Source organism: Micromys minutus (genome assembly GCF_963924665.1).
Source record: "Micromys minutus genome assembly, chromosome: 11".
Classification (NCBI taxonomy): domain Eukaryota; kingdom Metazoa; phylum Chordata; class Mammalia; order Rodentia; family Muridae; genus Micromys; species Micromys minutus.
The window spans coordinates 35,188,382-35,208,724 of NC_137980.1; the positions used below are offsets into that span (position 1 = coordinate 35,188,382).

General features: G+C 46.5%; 1 protein-coding gene across 1 annotated transcript in view; it reads right to left on the reverse strand.

The window, feature by feature from the left end:
* LOC308427396 (guanine nucleotide-binding protein G(s) subunit alpha isoforms XLas-like) overlaps positions 1-18,806 on the reverse strand; it is a gene marked incomplete at its 5' end in the record, with an annotated part of 48,616 nt that extends 29,810 nt beyond the window's left edge. The window contains 5 exons of the mRNA XM_080925531.1: positions 8,933-9,042; positions 12,381-12,432; positions 15,659-15,772; positions 16,115-16,209; positions 16,421-18,806. Coding sequence (XP_080781657.1) covers positions 8,933-9,042; positions 12,381-12,432; positions 15,659-15,772; positions 16,115-16,209; positions 16,421-18,806 — 2,757 coding nt within the window. The remainder of the gene's footprint in view (positions 1-8,932; positions 9,043-12,380; positions 12,433-15,658; positions 15,773-16,114; positions 16,210-16,420) is intronic.
* Positions 18,807-20,343: the final 1,537 nt, after the last annotated feature.

Here is a 20,343-nt window from a genome sequence, read left to right on the forward strand (position 1 = left end):
ACAGCCACCTGCAGCCCTGTAAGGAGGCCTGGGCCAAATCCCCACCTCTCAAATTTACTGTGAGCTCATCCCTGAATACCCTGAGGAAGCAATCCACACATCCCTGCTTCAGTTCTCTTTGAAGGGTGGAAATTTTAAAGAAGTCTGGGATTCTATAAATCTGAATTTAGTTTATTATAGAAAACTCACTGAGGAATTCTTTTAGTTCAGTTGTCTGCCCCAAAAAAAAAAAAAAAAAAAAAAGACCCATGCATGTATACATATACATATAAGAGTATATGTAACCTACCCAGGCTGAATGTTAGGAGTATATATATTAAGATATTTTATTTCAAGGGGGTTATTTAGGCAACCTATGAGTATTTGTGAAATAAAACCTGGAAACAAATTCTGTATATTTTTCATTCAATAGAATTAATGACAGCATTTGAATACAGACTATCTATTTCAGGGAATAAGGAAGGGCCTGATGGCCAGGATCTAAAATGGTGGATCAGAGCTAAGATAAAAGATGGGCCAGGATTTAAAATGGTGGATCAAAGCTAAGATGGAGGGCAGGCCAGGATCTAAAATGGTGGATAAGAGTTAAGATGGAGAGCAGGCCAGGATCTAAAATGGTAGATCAGAGGTAAGATAAAAGATGGGCCAGGATTTAAAATGGTGGATCAGAGCTAAGATGGAGGGCAGGCCAGGATCTAAAATGGTGGATCAATCCTACCAACTAAACAGCAGCCATAACACAGGCAGAATATTTTAAGGTTGAGTGAAATAACTTTGAGTCTACTCCCTGAGAGAATTTTAGCTCTAGAAGGTATTCCTTGGTTCATACCAAACAGACCTTTAAAGTGAGACCTGGCTAAAGGTAGTATTTGATACCACACTTGGCCTAGTACCTACTGGACCTAAGCCTAACTCCTCAGTACTATGACTGCTTGTTTTGACCCTCAAAGATAAGTTCTTCTGGGTTTTCTGCAGCTTAGTTATTAGAACAGTATTATGCCATGTCAGTTCTGGGTTAGAACACTCTTGAAAGGCCACTGAAACCATGTTTGGATAAGCTCTTTGTCTGTGAGCTACAGTATCTACTCTCACCGAATACCTTCCTAGAAATTACCCACCATTGTCTACTTCCTGTGTCTGATTTTAACCACAGGACCATAAGGAGAGCAGCCATGTCTTAGACCTTTGGCTTCTACACAGGGAAGGGCACATTTCAGTGTAGATATACTGAGTAGAGTGAGTGGGTGAATGAATGAATGAATAAAAATGCCCAAATCAAGGCAGACTCACCGACCCAGGGAGGACTCATCCTCTTGAGAGGCGTGGTGGACACGTGGGCGGCTACTGCGTGCATAGTAAGGCTACTAGACAAGCAGACAGGAAACAAGAACATTTAACACACATGTTGATTGGAAATTTGGGGACAACTTATCTAGGAGGGAAAATGGGCTCATATGTAGAAGAGACTAGAGAGTTTCCCATGCTCTTTGCCAAGGTTAACAAAATCTACATAAGAATAAACCCAAGGTCTGCCAATGGTCAAAAATGTGGAAAAATTAATTTGTGACAACTGTTTTCATTTGGAACCATGCTAGAGTGACTCTTTGCCTAAAGCTGGCCTGTCAATTTTATGCTAAATTCCCATTCAATCTTCCCTTTTCCTTCCCCAGAACCGCTGTGACCCCCTCCACATACACACACACTTCAAAGATTCCAAAATGTCACAGAAGGCTCACTGTTGAGCATGTTTTGGGGGGAGTTCTTTCTCTTGGCTATGAGAACAGCAACACTGTAATCCTCCCAACCCCAAGCCATTTCACTAAGCCTCAAAGCAATACAAATTCAGCTCAAACAATTAGCAACACATTTCTAACTCCCAGCACTTGTTGGGGAGGGTCAACAACTTTTCCTGGTGGGGGGAATCTTAATTGTGAGGAGCCCAGCATGTTTGGTCTGGAAGCCCCTTCCTCTGGGCGGTGGTTGGGCTTAAATCAAAAGACGCAAATGTGGAAGAATAGGGTCCTAGCACAATCAACTGAGCTGGGATTGGAGTTGTTTTGTTAAACTTGACCTAGTGAGTAAAACATAGGACACAGATGCAGCTGACAGAATATTTTCCTTACTCTAGCCAGGAAGCCAAAGCTGCACTCTTTTGGCTTGTGTCTGGTTATGGTGTCTTCCAGCCTTGCCCTGACCCCAGCGCAGAGCCATCAATCTTGTCCCCTGTGTCCTCTGGCTTAACCTACCCCCTACTCTTTTCCTTACTGTAGATAGTTATCTTCCTCTCAACTGAAGATACCCAGGAGAATAAAAGTTGTTTTTCAAAGCCGGGTGGTGGAGTGGAAAAAAGGAAGGAAGAGAGGAAGGAAGGGGAAAAAAAAGACAGAAAACAATGCCTATATGGAACCTGGCTGGTGCCAAATTCTTGAGGCCATCAACCTGCAAAACTCTCAGGATTTCCTTAATCTCTGAAATGTATGCCCAATGGACAAAGTGCTCACGTTCACCCATAGGACTGTCCTGGCTTTGTTCTATATAATTATTGAATCAAAGGACTCACGAAGATAGACTGGGTTGTTTTTTTGTTTTGCTTTGTTTTCCTTTTTTTCTGACAAAAAAAAAAAAAGTCCTTGGTATGCCAGATTGCTTAAAACAAAATAGAACAAAAAGCACTCAGTGGGCGAAGGATGTGGAAACATTCAGAAAATCAGTTTGTGGTAGGAGGGCGTGGTGGTGAGGAATTCTAACTTCACAATTAAACAAACTCCTTTGGATTCAGGTAAAAAAAAAAACTTTGAAGAAAGCAAATGGGGCCTGTTGGGAAAGAGAAGCCAGCGGCCAGACCTCAGAGGGCTATGGTGACTCCATCCTGAATTAACCACCAGCCTCCTGGTTGTTGCTTTTCCAAGTGGGTCCTAAAGTTTGGTCACCCTTTGAGCCCTGCTCTTTCTCCTCCTTGGTTAAGCCCAGCCAGGCCTCAGTGGTGCTCAGATCCTGCTCACTGTTAACCATCCATCTCTGCTTGGGCAGCAACCACTACTTGAAACCCTGATCTCTTCCTAGGCTAGCAGTTTCCCCAGGGCAGGGACTTTATCCGGAGTATAGTGCCTACTTGGCAAAAGCTTTCCTTCTGTTCTCTCTTCTCTCCCTTGCCATGACACTGATTCTCTTACATTTCTGCGCCTCTTTCTCTTGTGCCCTTTGTACCTCTCTCGCTCCTTTCCCTCCCACCCCCCAACAATGAAAAAAAAAAAAAAAAAGAAACTAGCTAAGTGAGGTAATCTTAACTAACAAGTAGTCCTTGAGGACCCACAGACTTCAAAGCTCAGGAAGAGATAGAGAAAAAGAAAGGGAGGCAAGGAGGGGAAAGGAATCTGAATTCCTTCTCCTGTTCCCTACTAGAGTGAAAAGGTTAAATTAAGTCAAGGGTCTGTGGAGAGATGGCAGAAGGTGGGAACTGGCCTCTGTACATACACTTGGGGTGGGGAAAGCCAAATAAAGAACCCTGCGACCCATGGTTAATAAATACTTCTTAGCTATACATCTGGGTGAGGAATCAGAGATAAGTAAGAACAGTTACATCAGGGCAGGGGCTGGGGGTTGGGGCCTGGGGGCTGGAGGCTGGAGGCTGGAGGTTGGCAGAGGGGTTGTAATCCTATGACTTCATTTTAACAATAAACATCGCTCCTAAAAGAAAAGGGGCTAGGCCAAATGTGAGGCATGGGTTTTCAGTCCTGTGGGAAGTGAAAGTGGGCATTGTTTCCCCAGAGGAGGTTAGGGGCCCTAGAAGGGTGAAGTACCTGATTATTTGTGTGTTTGGAGTTGGCCTGAGAAAGAACCCCATCAAATGACAACAGATCAAAACTTTATCCCCCTCCCAGTGTGTTTAAACTAAGCACCAAGAGACCCAAGACAGGGTGACACCTCCCCTAAGGACACCATTGAAATATGGGGCTGTTTTCAGTTTGAGTTGTCTACATTTGATCTAGAGAATTCTACTGGTTCCCACATTTATTTGCAAGCAGACCCAGCTATTCTGAGCTCTTTGCTGACCTCTGGTGGGTGAGTTCACTGATACTAGACTGGGCTGCTCACCTATACCCTATCTATTCTAACACCTGGGGACAACTTACTTACAGCCTCAGAGGTCACATATCACTAGCCCTGAAGGTGGGGGTAAAAGATAAAAACAAGCCAAACAAACAAATAAAACCCCCTGCCCATTTAAACCTTCAGGAAAAGAAAACAAAAAAAGAACAAAATGGGTAAGAGGGAAGGAAAGCTGTAGCCAAGTTTGAAAAGAATTGGCCAGGAGAGTTGGGAGAAATGTTAGGCTCAACTAATACTTTGTATCTTATTCCTCTGACTGTTACATTTTAGAAGAGCAATAGAAGAAGAAGCTGTGGAGAATGAAGTACTAAGGCTGGCCTTAGTAGTAGAGGGTAAGTTCCCAGAGAGTTTGCCACCCCTGCCTAGGAAGCCTGTGTGCCTTCCTCTGTTGCTGTGGAGGAGACAGGGCAGTGGGATCAGGGCAAGTAGGAAGGCACTATCTTTGGGACCTAGTCCTGCACTATTCCACTAAATGTTCAACTAAAATGTCCTCTCCTCCAGGAAGGCTCCTTGGATTTCTCCAAGGAGCCTTATATGTGTAGTCCTTTCCCAGCCCTTGGCTGGGTAGGAAAGAATGAACTTTCTGATCTTGACTGCTATACAAAATGGGGACCCAGAAATGTTTAGTCATTTGTTAATGGACAAAAAGATGGACCTAAGATATTTTTCTTACACCATCTGCCATTTTGGTAAGGACCCATTCAAAGGGGTGTGTGTGTGAGGGGGGTGGAGGCTGCAGCAAGGGAAAATGCTGACAAACACCTTTTACTTAAAATTTCTCCTAAGAGAATTTTAAAATTCTAAATTGAGAAAGAACCCCAATTCCTTTTCCCCAAAACAGAGAAGGATGTGCCCAGGGTCTCAGAACTGCTCCTGACTGAACAAGAACTTAATTAACACTGTTAAACAAGAGGCCAAAGCCCAGGAAAGGGGGGCTACCAGGTTTGCACCCCATTGTATTTTATCTTTCTGACCTCCAAAGAACTACAAAGTCGGGATACCTGTCACCAGATACTAATCACTGAAGCGAAACCTTAAAAAACATACATTCTTAGGCCTAGGGCGGAGCTGCGTCCCTGGGCAGGAAGATAAAGGGAGGGGCTGCCTGAACCAGGCGCAGGCGTGAATTTTGTAACACCAGGCTCTCAATTGTAAACTCGGAGCGCCATCTGCCAGCCAGTTCTGAACAGCCTCCTTTGTTAGGATTTTTCTGCTTCCCAGCCCTAAATAGTAGGTGTTCTTCTTTCTTTCCTTTAAAAAGTATGTGTATTTTATAAATTCTGGCCCAGAAATATTCTCCCTACCAAAAAAATCCTACTTAAAAAAAATCTGAAAACGAAAAGGAAAAATAAAAACAAGAAGAGAGAGAGAGAACAGAAAGAGAACAAACAGGTAAAATGCCTCAGGGCTTTTCCCTCCCTCCCACTGTGAACCTGAGGTGCAAATGAGGCGGGTTCCCTTCTCTACCTAAAGGCAGCCAGGCTGGCCCCACCTCTGCCTTCCTGAGGACCCCACTCCTCACTGAGAGCTACCTCAAGGTGAGATTTTACTGGACTCCCAGGGTGCGGGTGTTTGTTTCCTGTCACCTTGAGTCTGGGGTGAGCCTTGGCTACATCAGTTTTAGATTTGCCTGCCAAATGAGTTGAGTTTCTACTCTGTGTCCCACTTTCTCCAGATGTGTTTGCTCTAAAACCCCATCTGAGTACTTCATATACATAGAAGTAGACTTGGGAGACTTGAGAAGTTTCTGGCTTCCTCTTCAAACAACTCATCAAACTTGGTCCCTCTTTGGCCATGGCAGAACCTCGGGTCAGCTTGAATACTTCAAGATGTTTCTTTAGTCTTTCCCGGGCGTCACTTGGCAAGCACATGGGCCCTAAACTTAAGCATCAACCAAGGTCCTAGCAAAACCTTAAACCAGTGCTCTCTCCGTCATCCTACGACCCTCTGCAAACACTGGGGCTTCTTTGTGCACCACTCCCCCCACTACTGGACTTTCTCTCCCATCGAGGTAACACAGGAAAAGTGATAACACATAACATTTCCAAATACTCCCACTAGACAGTGGGGTCCTTCCTAAGTGTACGTCTTAAATCCTCCCTTGCATATCTGCTTGGCAAAACAAAATGATCTCCTGTGCACTCCTCTTAAGAGCAAAGAAACGAAAGAAACTAAACGCCAAAGTATAAATAGCCTTTTTGGCTACCCAACTTAAAAAAAAAAAAAATCCCCCTAACATCTGGCATTGGATTTTGGGTTCTGCCTTGAGTCTTCTAAGCATTTCCTTGGAAAGATGTTGTACTTGGTCCCAGGCAAAATCTCAAAGTCAACATTCTGAGGTTTTTCTCTAAGTCATTTCTAGGATTGGTTGGTGAGGGAGGTTTTCCTAGTTAGGGACACTTTGCTTAGCGGAACCTGGAACATTTAAATAACTCTGCAAGAAGTTTGGATGGCAAATGCTGCTTCCCCACCTCACATGGCCAGCTTCTAACTGCTCAGACCCAATCTGTTTGGATTGATTCATCCTAATCTTTACCCTAATAGCTAACTTTTAAGTGTGAAAAATCTTAAATTCTGGAAGAGGGGAAAAATACTGGAAAACATCTTTGCTTTAAAAAGTTAGAAGCTAGGAGTACAGTTCAGGTCAGCATGGCATGAAGAACTGCATTCAGCCCCAGATGCCAAAGGACAGAGACATATAAGGTTCTAGTTGGTGACTCGGGCCTACAAAAGTGACAACTGGGCCTTGATCTGAAGGGTAGACATGGGGATAGATGTTGATGCTGCTTTTAGGTGGGGACTTATCGACTGTCTTATCAAAGTCCTAAATACAACCCTTTTCACCAGAAAATGTCTTTGGTCAGGCACTTTTTTGGAACCACTATTTCCTGTTTGACAATCTCCCTCCTATTTCTCTTCCTCCTCCTCCTCTTCCTCACTGTGGTTACCTCGTTCTCATTACCACACAAAGGTGATACAGGTCACCTTTCCATGAGTGGATGGCTGTCTTTGGAGTCTACATCATTAAGACTGGTGTGTACAGGCTAATCCAAAGCTCTTTTAGTATCTTGAGTACAATGGGAGGTACAGGACCCTCCCTTGTTGTCTGGATATCCCTTCTACAGTAACAGAATTTACCAGTGCACACCAGGCAGAAGGAGACAGGCTAGCATGATACTAATTATCACAACGTAAAGAGCCCTGTATACAACTATTAAGGGTTAAAAGAATCAACTATGCATGCCCCTGATACTGGCTGCCCATTAACTAGTTAGATATTAGCCTATTGGAGCCCTAGAGCAATACATTGTTTGCCTGAAATAATTTACTTTTCTTTCTTCTTTAGGGTCATCTGGGGGTCACTCTCAGACATTTGTGGAAATTGCTTCTATCCAAAAATGTAGGCCACCAAGATTAGTGTGCACATTACTGATTGGTTATAAAAGGGACAACTTTCCTTTAGATAACTTGTCTGTATATGAACAAGTTATGCTATGTTCAGTGTCTAGCTTCCTCAGGACAAGGATGAATAATGTCTAGGTAGGAGCTCTCAACCACGGGTGACATTTAGTGGTCACTAGAAAGATTTGGGTTGTCATACTTAATTGTGGGGAGTTGGTGGTGTGAGTGTGTGTGTGTGAGATGTGTGTAGTGATGGTTTTTGGTGATTATGGTGGTAGTATTGTGTGTGTGTGTGTGTGTGTTTGTGCACGAGTGTGCACGCGTGCATGTGGTGGTGGCATAGGTGTGTGTCCATGCTTATGTGCATATGTGGTGGTGATGTACATGAGTGTGTGTACCTGTACATGTGTGTGTCTGATCTCAGGTATCTACAGTATACAGGATGGGACCCAGCCCCCATAGCAAAATGTCAATGGAGTTTCGTGGAAGACTCCTTTGTACACAGACACCCTTTAAATGTTCCTAAAATCTCAGTGCATAGCTAAAAAGATTAAGTCATAGCTCAAAATATGAAAAAATGTGAATCTGACTAAACTTTGGGGGCCCCTAAGGCCCTCGTTTTTGGGATGAGGCAAAGTATGAAAGTAAAGCAGGACCTTTCCCCACCTCACTGGCCTTGCCTACCCTCTCTCTCTCTCCCTCTCTCTCCTGCCTTATACCTTCCCACCATCTAGTGGCCACCTGAAATATCAACCTTTATTTACTGTCTCCAGGCTTTCCTGAAGCCCACCACCAAAAAATTCTTACATGACGAGACAGTGGGCAGGAGGCTCCTGCAGGACATATGATTTTCTCGAAAAGCCCTCTAAGCACACACTGGGCCCAGGAGAGCCATTCAGAGTGCAAATGCAAGGAATTAAGACGTACACTTCCCACACATGCTAAAAAACAATCATAAAACCAACAAACAACTTAAGGAACAAATTACAAATAAACTATGCCTTCCGTAAGAAGTGACCCTTTGGGCTTTGGTCCTGGCCCTTAGACACTTAAGGATGAGCACATGTGAAGACTATTTAAAAGGCTATGTTTGAATACACTATGCACCTATGCAAGAATGCTACCTACTCTTAACACTGTGTCCTCTGGGGAGTGAGGGGAAGCCATTTTTGTTTATTTGGGGTCAGTGAGAGCAGTGAGCTACTTTTACTGCTTTAGAAACTGGGGTTCAGACCCAGGATGGCTCTCAGAAGCTCCATGGGACTCAACATATCTAGCAGGTAAGCTTCAAGATACCTGCTCTCATTTTCTTTGCAGCTCTTGGGTCCTGGACTCATCTGTGCCTAGCTTTGGGTTTTGTGTGTCATTGTGACCATTACTATTGACATCTGCTGAAAAAAAAATTCAGTTTTGGACTTACCTGGGTGCAGGTTACCTGTAGGGATGTCTTCAGAGTTGTGTACACATTAACGACCAGTTTGATGAGGGACAAACTGGTTACGTAGGAAGGAGGAGAGAGGTACTCAGAACCTTTGACAGAAGGACAGGCAAGAGCCAGCAAGTCAGAAGAGAGGCTCCAGCTGGCTATTCTGAAGTCTTCGTAAGAGGTCACTCTCCCTTAGCAGTGGCAGCGAGCAAGCTCGACCGTGACACTCCTGAGAAGGTAGGTACATAAGCTTTTTCCCTTTCCCGTTATCAGAGAATAATGAGACAACGTTTAAGTACTTGCTCTGTCCCCCACACAAAATGTGTGTGACTGTCACAAATACTGACTGGTTCACATTAAATTTGAAATCGGGTACCAACTGATGTTACTTTCATACCTCTCTCCTCGCCCCAAACTAAATTGTTCAAATTTAGCAAGACCCGTTGTTTGGGTTTAGTGGGAAGGACTCTTTTAAGTGAAAATATTTTTGAATTACCCTGAGCTTTCATAAGTCACTCTGGAACACAGTTGGGGTTTTACCTCTAAGGATACCTGAAGCAAACTTCCTTAGTGTTCACTGTTCTCACGGGTCACTTGCCTGCTGCTCCTTGGTCATTGCTTCCAGTGTAGCCCATGCAAAATGCTTCCAATAATTCTAACTTCAAAGGTCTTGTGTCAGAGACCAAAGCATCCTGTGTCCCCCTCAAGCCTGTGGTGGTTGGCAATAATCGAAAAGTTAACATTTTGGGGGTGGGGGGGAGTGGGTCCTTACCTTCCTTTTGGGGTCTTGTCCTCTTCCATTCCCACCAGCTGGTCTGCCTCTTCGGTGATCTGGTTATTGGAAGGGAAACTAAAGACACTTTTTTTGGCATGTCAAACAACCACAATTCAGACCCCTGAGCTAAGCAACAATCCTGAACTAATATATACTTAGCTAGCTAATAACAGGAAACAGAGAGGAGGGACAAGCAGGAATGGTATAGATGATAGGAGGGGATTAAAAAATAACCCCCTTAGGGTTTTCTCTTTCTTCTGCCACATTATCATATAGTCCTAAATTTGGCTAGGTGTCTTGTCTATTGCTTGAGTTAACTTGTGGTTATAAACCCAGGACAAGGAGTGAACTATAAAATGTAGAAGCTGGAAGTGTGCAGTGTTTAGGCTCAAGTTAACAGTCTCTCGTGGAAAATATACAAAAATAAAATAACAAAATAAAACCTCACTTGAAATAAGAGAAGGGAAAAAAAGAAGTTGTAAACTCAACATCTGGGGGGAGCTCCCATGTGAACCACTATAGCTCTTACACAATAAAAAGCTTCATCCAGGATCTGGCTCTCCTTTTAGGGAATGAAGAAAAAAAGAAGTTCTCCTCTCTGAGTTCTCTGGAAACTAAGCCCCCTCTGGCAGCTTGCATCTAGACTGCCCACTAAGTATTCTTAAGCTACATAAAGGCTTCAAAGATTCTTCATCTGAAACTCCAAAAGAAAGGCCAGGCCTATTTTCTTTCTATTCTCTCTGAAGAGCTTGATCCTAGGTCAGAGGTCCAGAGGTCAGCCTAGGAATGTGATGGAACAACGGGGCACTCCATCCAGCAGACTAAAAACCTTGATAGGTGGGCGGCAGGCAGTTGCTGAGTCTGTTGCCAGGAGGCCCACAGAGGCCAAACTCCTGAACCCACAGTACTTGGTTTCTGCTCACTCTGGCCCAGTTGTTTCTACTTGGAAAACTCCTGCTCTTTCTCTGAAGTTTTATTTTAAAATAGGCAAAAAGCATACTAATTTTAACTTTATTAAAACTGTGGGAGGGGGAAGGTGCATTTGCTGTCTGTGTGTCTCCTGGAGTCATTTGAAAAGCTATAGTTTTGCTAAGAAGTGGGTGGGCATTGATTGTGGATGTGCCTAGAGTTGAGGGTTTCAATTTTAATCAACTAAGCTATCTTCTCTATTTAAAAAAAATTAAATTCTCCAAATTAAAATAAATCAACAAAACAAATGCTTTTCAAAATTACGCATGGATTCTTGATAAGTGGGAAAATGGGACTTAGCTGTGAACTAAAAATATGGATTATGTTAAAAAGACCAGGAAAAGAAAAGTTATTTTCTTGCTGAAGGCTCTGTAATCCTTCAGCAAGAATTCTGTATACTGTAGCACCGACCATTCAGGAGTGCACACAAAACAACTACATTGTATTATTATTAATAATTGTTATTAATAAGATGTCAAGGCAAACCTACATTATATATAAAAAAGAACAAAAGGGGAAAAAAGCTGTGTGTGTGTGTGTGTGTGTGTGTGTGTGTGTGTGTGTGTGTGTTGGTGAAGCAAATATGTATTATGTGTGTGTGGTGTGTGTGCACTATGTGTGTATGTGTGTTGTATGTGTATGTATGTCTGAAGCAATTGTGTTAAGTATATGTGTGTTGTGTGTGTGTATGTGTGTGTGGTGTATGTGTATGTGTGTTGTATATGTGTATACATGTGTTGTATATGTATGTCTGTGTGTTGTATATGTATGTAGTGTGTGTATATGTGTTATATGTGTGTATAAGTTGTGTGTTGTGTATCTGTGTGTGCTGTGTTATGTGTTTATGTGTTGTATTTGTGTGTATGTGTTGTATGTGTATATATAAATGTGTGTGGGGTGGTGTGTGCATTGTGTGTATATGTATGTGTGTGTTGTAGGTTATGTGTGTGTATGTTTTGTGTGTGTTATGAATGTGTGTATGTGTGTTGTGTATATGTGTATGTGCTCTGTGTGTGTTGTGTATGTGTGAGTATATGTATGCACTGTATGTATAGATGTGTGTTATGTATGTGTTGTATTTATGTGTTGGTGTGTTATGTGTGTTCTGTGCATGTGTATGTGTTGTGTGTACATTGTATGTATGTATTGTGTGTTATATGGTATGTGTTATGTTTGTGTGTATGTTTGTGTGTGGTGTGTTTGATATATATATATATATATGTAAGCATTGTGCATGTGTGGGTATATGTAAGAGTATGTATGTATATATGTATGCTGTGTGTTGTGTATGTGTTGTATGTATGTGTATGCTTGAGTGTATTGTGTGTATTGTGTATATGTATGTGCACTGTGTGTATGTGTGTATATGTATGGGTTGTATGTGCATGTAATATATATTATGTGTGTATGTGTTATATGTGTATTTATTATATATTATGTGTGTGTGTGTGTGTTGTGTGTGTGTGTTAGCATGTGGTGTGTGTCTGTATATGCATTGTATGTGTTGTGTATGTATGTATATGTGTATGTGTTGTGTGTGTACATGTGTGTTGTATGTGTCTGTTTGTGTTGTGTGTATTGTGTGTGTTGTTTTGTGTGTGTGTGTGTTTTGTGATAGAGAGCAGTGAAGCAAACGTGGGTATTAAGCCTCCACAAAATGGCTTCCACAAAATGGCTTCCCCAAAATGGGCAGCTTACATTTCATGTTCACTCGATAGACATCTACAGTCAGTGGTCTGTCAGGGCCTGGCTAGAATTCAGAAAGCAACAGACTGTTAGACACCTGTCATTTACCAAGGGATTTTAAGATCACAGAGAACTCTCCAACTGTCACGGTCTCAGCAGTGAGAAAGCCGTATAGAATTTTTCTCATGGGCTCGATGAGCACTAGCCGTCAGAGTTAGAGGCCTGGGTCCTTCTCATACTTACCTTGCTGCCTCTGGGAGAGAGAAAAAAGGCCCCGGCATCTAATCTCTGATTTGAGTGCTCACAAAATGGGGTGCTGACGTGCTTTTATTGCCCACTGCTGTTTCAAAGGACTGATGTGACTAGACAAAATGCTTTAAAGAATGCAAAATGCAATTAAAAACCATTATCATTGATGCTCACTAACAATGTTAAAAGATGAGCCACCCCTTCCCTTTTCAAGGCTGGGGGTGATTTTATTGCCTATCATATGAGCTGGATAAAAATAAAATTACCTATTTAGAAAAAAAAAGTTTTTGAGAGAAGTTGTAAATTTTTAAACATGTTATTGCAGATATCATTGGGAGGTAGGTTGCAGATCCTCCTAACTTTAATATTTGGGGGTCGAGAGACAGCGGGGGGCGCTATGAGCTGCTCTCTGCACCAAACAGTTCAGCAGAGGCCTTCCGAAGAGAAAATGGCTGCATTAAAAAAAATAATACAAAAAAACCCCCAAAAAACCAATCCGCACGCTGAGATGCAGTACAATACCGTACCACTTGGCAGCCCAATAAATTATTATATAATTAATTGTGATTTGCTATAAAAATAAGGTGTTACTACAGTGGTCATATTATACATAGTGCTTTACCTACACACGTGTAATAAAGGCAGAGGATAGTAAAAAAATTTTGTTTTAGTAGCCCCCTGCAATTCTAAACCAAGAAGAAATCATATCTAAATGAAGTTTTTTTTTTTTTAAAAAAAAGTCTAACCCATAGATTTTAAGCTAACAGAAACATGAAAATGGCCCTTGATTACATTATGTTAAAAAGCCTCAGCTCTCTGGATATTATAGAATTTTTATTAAATTATTATCCTTCCATTTTTCTACCTATTGTCTATCTTTAAAAATAACCCTGGCAGTATAATGTTTGGGCAATAAAAACGGAGTATGCACACAGGGAAAAAAATGCTTTTTTTTTTTAAAAGCAACAGATGAATCTGTATATGATGCATGAAGAAGCATGTTACCGGATCTACATGTTACAGGATGGTCATTTGATCTACATTTGCAGGGGTCAGAGGCACAGATATCTTGTTTAACGTAATGAAGCTAGACAGTTAGTGAAAAGTCTCGTAACTGTGAGTAAATCCTTTCCCTTCTCCTTCGCCCCTCCCCAATCAATAACAGGGACCCAGAAACAACCCCCTCTCTTGTTACTTCAGCGAAATGAAAGCAGCCTAATGGGAAACTGCAGCCTGCTTTGACAGACAGGGCTGCTGCAGTCTCACGGAGCAGGGACCAATGGCTATCTTAGAGGCTCAGGCGAGGCCTAGGCCAAGACGAAGCAGCCTGTTTTCTGAACGATGCTGCATCTAAAAAAAATGTAGTGGCTGCTATCCATAAAGGTTAGGCAGGCCAGTGCCATGGTAGCCCCCAAAAATGTGTTTCTCTTTGGGTTTAATTATCCCCTCTAGGGAAAAAAAAATAAGGGATACAAGGGAAACGTCTGCTGTTCTGAAAGAAGCTGGCCCCAGACCTGAGGCTTGGCGCAGAGAGCTGCATTAACAGAGCAGCACATAAGCATCCAAGCCCCTTCTCCCTGTACTGGGGGTGGGGGCTAGACAGAAGACTCATGTCATATTGCTACAGGGCACTTGAATGAAAATTCTCTGGGAAAGCTTTGTTTCTCAAATGAGGCAACTGAGACCCCAGAATATAAGGGCCATGACCACTTGAGCAACTGGGATTCAGATGTGCACAGTCACTTGGGTCTTCTACCTGCAGACATCTGTGCCCCCACCCACCACCAGCTCAGAGGTCAGAGCATGGAAACAGACCTGCAGTGAAATCAGAGCCTTACCACGTAGGGTACTATGTTTTTTCATGTAACAGGGACATTTGACATTTATAGCAAACTCCCTTCTCCGTGTGTTTGTTTCAATGATGCCAACATTTCCCCAGGTAGGCATAAATAAAATGACCATCCCATCTGAAATCATGATTTGGGGGAGGCACATCACAGCGACAGGCATGACACCAATGTCTTTAATAAACATTGTCACAGGTTACCAGATACTTCACAGACAAATGGAGCACAGCCTTAGAAACTGTGATCCTGAGATCCCTTGACAGGTTTTAGAGAATAAAGTAAATTAATTGTGGAGATACACTCGTGAAGATTTTATTTAAGCCGCAGATACAGACCATTGTTAATTGCTGTTTTGATTAATCTGGCAAGAAGAATGAATGCCTCAGGTTGGAATGAGAAGTCTGAGGTGGGAGGGGCTCTGGTTGTGGAATGAGGGGAGGGGTCTTTGCAGGGGGAGGGGACATGGAGAGCTGGGGAGTGGGTTGGACAGAGGACGATGGAAGATGAAGGCCTCAAAGGGCACCTATCTGGCTGGCATAACATTTCTTTAATCTTCATCCTAAAAATCTTTATTTTTTTTTTAAATCACAAATTGATTTATAGAAGATCTTACCTTCAGTCCTCCTTCCCGCAGCTAAAGCTGCTTGAAAAAGATTCACATGCAAACATATACACAGTTCACAAGTGATATTCCCAGGTTCCCATGCATTGTCCACACATTCGGTATGCACTGAGTATTTATTTTTTTTTTATTTTAATTGCAATTAAAATACAAAGGCAACATTGTACCTCCCAACATACAACTCCCAACCTTCTTAAACTAGGCCCTTCCTGCCACAGACTGTAAAGATATATGTGATTGCCTTACCTCGGGCTCTTCGCTAATAGGAAAATTATTTTATATATGTATGTTTAAGCCTAGCCACACCCACCCCCTTGAACTAACCCTGTGTGTTTAGAATGTGGCCTTGCCAACAGGGCTAAAGCACCCCCTCCTTCCTCCTACTCTACTCCCCCCCAATATGGACCCAGTATGTGTGTGTGTGCACGGAATACAAAATACCCATGTTATGAACAACCCTAAAGCCCTGGATACCTGAATGTTTTTTTAATTGTTAAGGAGGGAGGGTTTGACGTATGTATTCAGAAGTGAGGAAATGCTTAGCGCAAAGGGGAAAAGAGAGAAAGACATACCAGGAAAAAGGTTATGGAGGCCCGCGGCGGCGGGTCCCACTCCCCCCAGCCATCGGCCCAGCAGATTACCCAGGATGCCACGCCACCGTTGCCTGCGCGTTTTCCCTCTGCTCGCTGCAGAGAGTCCGCACACAGGTTATTACAGAGTGTACCAGCACGGAAAGTTTTGGTCGCGCCATGGCGCAAGTCACAAGAGAACCTATTTCAGAGTACAAATATAAAATCGGCGGGTACGTTGAAGGTGCCTGGGATGGAAACTGGGACACACTGAGCATGTCATGCACAGGCGAACACAGAAAATGGACACCAACACACACCAACAACAAGCTGTCTGAGTCGAAGCAGCCGTGCCAGGCGAGGCGGGGGCGCGCACCCCGATGGCCCTAGCCCACCGCGGTCACGAACAATCGAGCCGGGGGAGCCCCGAAGGGCCCACCCCAGCAGTTCTGGGCTCACCTCACGCCCCCGCCTGTCCAGCCTACGATCGCTGGCGCTGGCGCTGGCCTCCGGCCGGTAACGACCCTCAGTGTCGCTCGGCACCACTTTTCTCCCTGGAGGGCATATAGTTCGGCCACCCGAACCCTCCAAAAGGCCCCTCTCCCACCCCAGGGCATAGTTGGGGTCCCTCCCTGGAACTTCTAACAGGGTTTCCATACCCCTCCTCCCACGGGCAAGGCCCAAGCCCCACCGGAAGGCCCTGCCACCCCCTCCCCGGGTGCCCAGGGCGGCCCTACTGCCCAGGGGCAGAAGCTGCCGCATTACCTAGAAGCAGCAGGCGGTGTGTACACATGTAGTCCATCTTCTCCTCCTCCAGTTGCTTGTCGATGAGCTTGCTGCGTTTCTTATCTGCGCGCTTCTGCTCTCGCATCTCAATGGCTTCTTTGCGCATCTGCTTGCGCCTCTCCTCCATAGGATCCCTGGCCTTCCCGGGGCTGAGGGATCGTGAACGGGTACACTCGGATAGACCGAAGCAGCTTCCAAAGGCTCGGGTGAAGAAGTTGCGGACTGGGTTGCTCCCGACTGTGTAGCTCCGGGGCAGGCCCGGGCGGCGATTTCGCCGCAGAAGCCACTGGAAGCAGCCGGTGGCCCCTTCTTCCGACTCATCACTGGAGGAGTCGATCTCGCAGATGCCGGACGCCGCCTCGTACCTGCAGCAGCTTCGGCCACGCTCGTACTTGTCTGGCCAGGCAGTCGGGCGCGGAGGAGGCCGCGGAGTAGGCGGGTCAGCAACCTGGATCTCGGGGCTGGGGGGTCTAAGATGGGCCCTGCTTGGGGCGGCAGAAGCTGACCGGCCGGCAGCGACTGCACGGGCAGCAGAGGCTGCCCGGGCGGCAGCTGCTGCGCGGGCAGGAAGGGATGCCCGAGCGGCGGGAGTAGCCGAGAGTGACCTGGCTCCCCAGACCAGAGGACCTGCATAGGCTGCCCTAGCGGCAGCTGCCCTAGCAGAAGCTGACATTGCTGGGGCGCCAGGGACTGCCCCGGAGGCTGGATGGGCTCTAGCAGAGGGGACTGCCCGGGTAGTGGCCTCCGTAGGGGTGACTGGGGCTGCCCGGGCGGCAGGCTCCGCCTGAGTGGCAGAGACTGCCGCGGCTGCGGGCTCCACCTGGGTGACAGGGACTGACCCGGAGGCAGACTCGGCCTTGATGGCAGGGACTGCCTCAGAAGCTGGCTCGGCGGCTGGATCTCTGCCTCCTTCGGGCTCGGCAGGGGTGGCTGGGGCGACCGGGGCTGCCCCTCCGTCAGGCTCTGCACGAACAGCTGGGGCTGCTCCTTCTTCTTCCGGATCGGACTGGAAATCTTCGGATATATCTGGGACTGCTCCGACTTCTTCAGGATCGGACTGGAGATCTTCGGGTGTTCCTGGGGCTGATCCGACTTCTTCAGGATCAGGCTGGAGATCTGTGGGTGTTCCTGGGTCCGGAGGAGCTCCGCCGGCGTCAGACTCGGTAACGACGGCTTGGGCGGCAGGGGCTGGCTTGGCATCCATCGCTTCAGGCTGGGTGAAGGATCCGTCCTCTCTCTCCGGAGAGAGGACTGGTCCTTCCACCGCAGTGGCGGTGGTAGGGCTTCCTTCCATCTCGGCTGCTTCTCGCTCAACTGGGGGTCTCTCTGCGCGCTCGCTCTTATCTGGGGCTCCCGAGACTTCGATGGGCGGGCCATCACTTGCGATTGGGGGGCTGTCCATATTGACAGCGGTGTCGTCGTCGACCCCACTGGAGGCTCTGCCAATCTCAAGCAGGGGTCTGGTGATCTCCATTGGGGGGCTGTCGCATGCGAAGTTAGGAGGAGATCTGACAGCCTCGCGGAATGGTCTGTCAATGGCGCCTTGGACCCAGAGGGGAGGCGCGTTCTCGGCGGGAGCGAGGCAGAGCGGGACCGCGGCTGTCGGGAACTCGCCGCCAATGCCGATTTGAGGGATGACTCGCGGGAGTCCTGGGGGTGGGCTATCGCCCCCGAATTCTTCTCCATCGAGCTGAAACGGCACAGACTCTTCAGGTGGAGGGCTGTAATCTTCTCGGAAGCCAGCATTTTCAAATCTGATGTTCCCGGGCTCCGCGGGAGGAGCTCTTGAGACCCATGCTTCCGGACCTCCTGGAGCAAGGTCTGGGACTTGAAAGGGAGGCTGGCTGCGGTCTCCCTGGGCAGGCTCATTGAACTCAAATGGCATAGCTTCTTCTGGTGGGGGGCTATAGGCTCCCTGGCCTGGGCTTGCACCAGTGGGGGTCCTGGGCTCCAAAATCGCCGGGTTGAAGACTTTGAGGCCTGATGGGGTCCCAGATGGTCCAGGCTGCTCCAGGATGGGCCAGAAATCTCCCGGGCGGGGCTGTTGGGTCTCGAATGGCATGGCTTCCTCCGGAGGCGGGCTGTAGTCTCCACCCACTCGGACTTCCTCGAAGACCTGGTGGGGGCTCTGGATGTCAGATTTGGAGTCTTCAGGGGGTCCACAGACCTCATTGTCAGTCTCGTCGGGGACGGGCTCATTGTTAGACGGTTCGGTCTCCATTTCTTCGGCTGGGCCAGCCCCAGCACCGGGGGCAGCTGCCCCTGGGGCTTCCAAAGGTTCCTGCTCGGGCTGGTCCCCGACTTGAGGGGGGATATCGTGTTGTCCTGACATATTATTGCCGTGGAGGCGGTTGAGCATGCCCATAACACGGTGGCGGCTTTTTAAAATAAATTTGGGGCCCCGTAAGACGGAGCACCCAGCCAAACTAGGGTGAAAAAAAAATTTTTTTTTTTAATTCAAGTTTGGGCTGGAAAGTTTTCCAGCCTCAGTTTCCAACCTTCGTAAGGATCAACGATCAACGACTAGAACCCAGGACCATGGCTGAAGCAAGTCATTTCTTGCTGGTGAAGTCTGGAACCATCCGAGTTACCTTTATCCCTTCGGGCTGCGGTCGGCCAGCAACTTTAGAAACTTTCCTGTTCTTTCTTCTTACTTTGCTCTACTTTAGCTCCGCCTTCTTGGCATCCAGGAGCGTGCCGATTCGTCTCGAAAATCGTAAGTAGGACTCTTTCTCTGCCGCCAGAGGACGCCGGTCTCTGTGGTGAGCCGGCTCCGGGAGTTCACTCCCGGTGCCGGCTAATCCCGACTTTGGGTAAGGGGGCTGATGAGCGGAGGCCTCGTAGGGACGTTCGACTCCGTCCTCTTCTCTCCCGGACTGAATCCGAGTCTCTCTTGCTCGCTTTTTCCCTGGCCAGAGAGAGAGCGAGCTCTCTTGCGTTGCTGGGACACGTGACACAAGACGTGGGCATTGGTCTGTTAGAGTACAGGAGCAGAAAGGCTCCCTCCCCATCTGATTCTTCCCGAGGGGAGGAGGGACCGCAGGAGGGCTTTATCACCCCAGATTACCCCAGCATGCGGCGAATCCCTTATGTAAAGACCCCACACTCACACACATCTCCAAGTAAGGAAGAGAAGGCTTTAGGATACAAGGAAAGGGGTAGAGACGCGCCACGAAAATGCGACAGGTGGTCGTGAGCCCACCGGAAGGGTAGAGAGGGGGTGGAGATGTGCCGGATGTAGACAGGATACTTGTTTTTTTAGATGCTTCGGGGTAGTTTTCTTTTTCTATTTTTTTTTTAAGGTTCATGTTTGTTGGAGATGGCTCCGGTAAATACCTTCAATGTCCCCCATCCCCATTACACCTTGAGGGTCTCAGCAGTAGACTAGCGTGACGCAGTCAGGGCTCGCTCTGTTTATATGAATGGTGACGCAGTAGAAATAAAGGTCTCGGCCGTGCACTGCGGAAAATCAAGCAAAGCCCCCTTAGGCGGTACTCATGATTGCCGCTTTCGTGCAGATAGGGGAGGGGGCTCGGGGCTTACCGGAAGACCCCCACCTAGCTCGGGCCTCACATTTCTGTCTTCTGGGTTAGGGCAAAAGGAGATTTGGGGTGTGGCTGATGGCCCATTTAGGGTGGTCTTAAAGACTTAAAAACCCGATATGCACTTAACCCACCAACCAACCGTGCCGGGTAGCAACAGCTGCTGAAACTCGCGTCTTCCGGCCACTAGCGCCAGGTGCCGATTCCATGTTCAGTTCCCTTCTCCACCCCCATTCTATCCTCTTCCCCTTCTGTTGAGAGCTACTTAGAGCATTTGCAACAGTCCATCCAGGCAATATTAAGCACGGCCACAAAGCCCGCGGCTGCGCGCCCCTTCCGGTGCCGCGGTGGGCTCAGTGC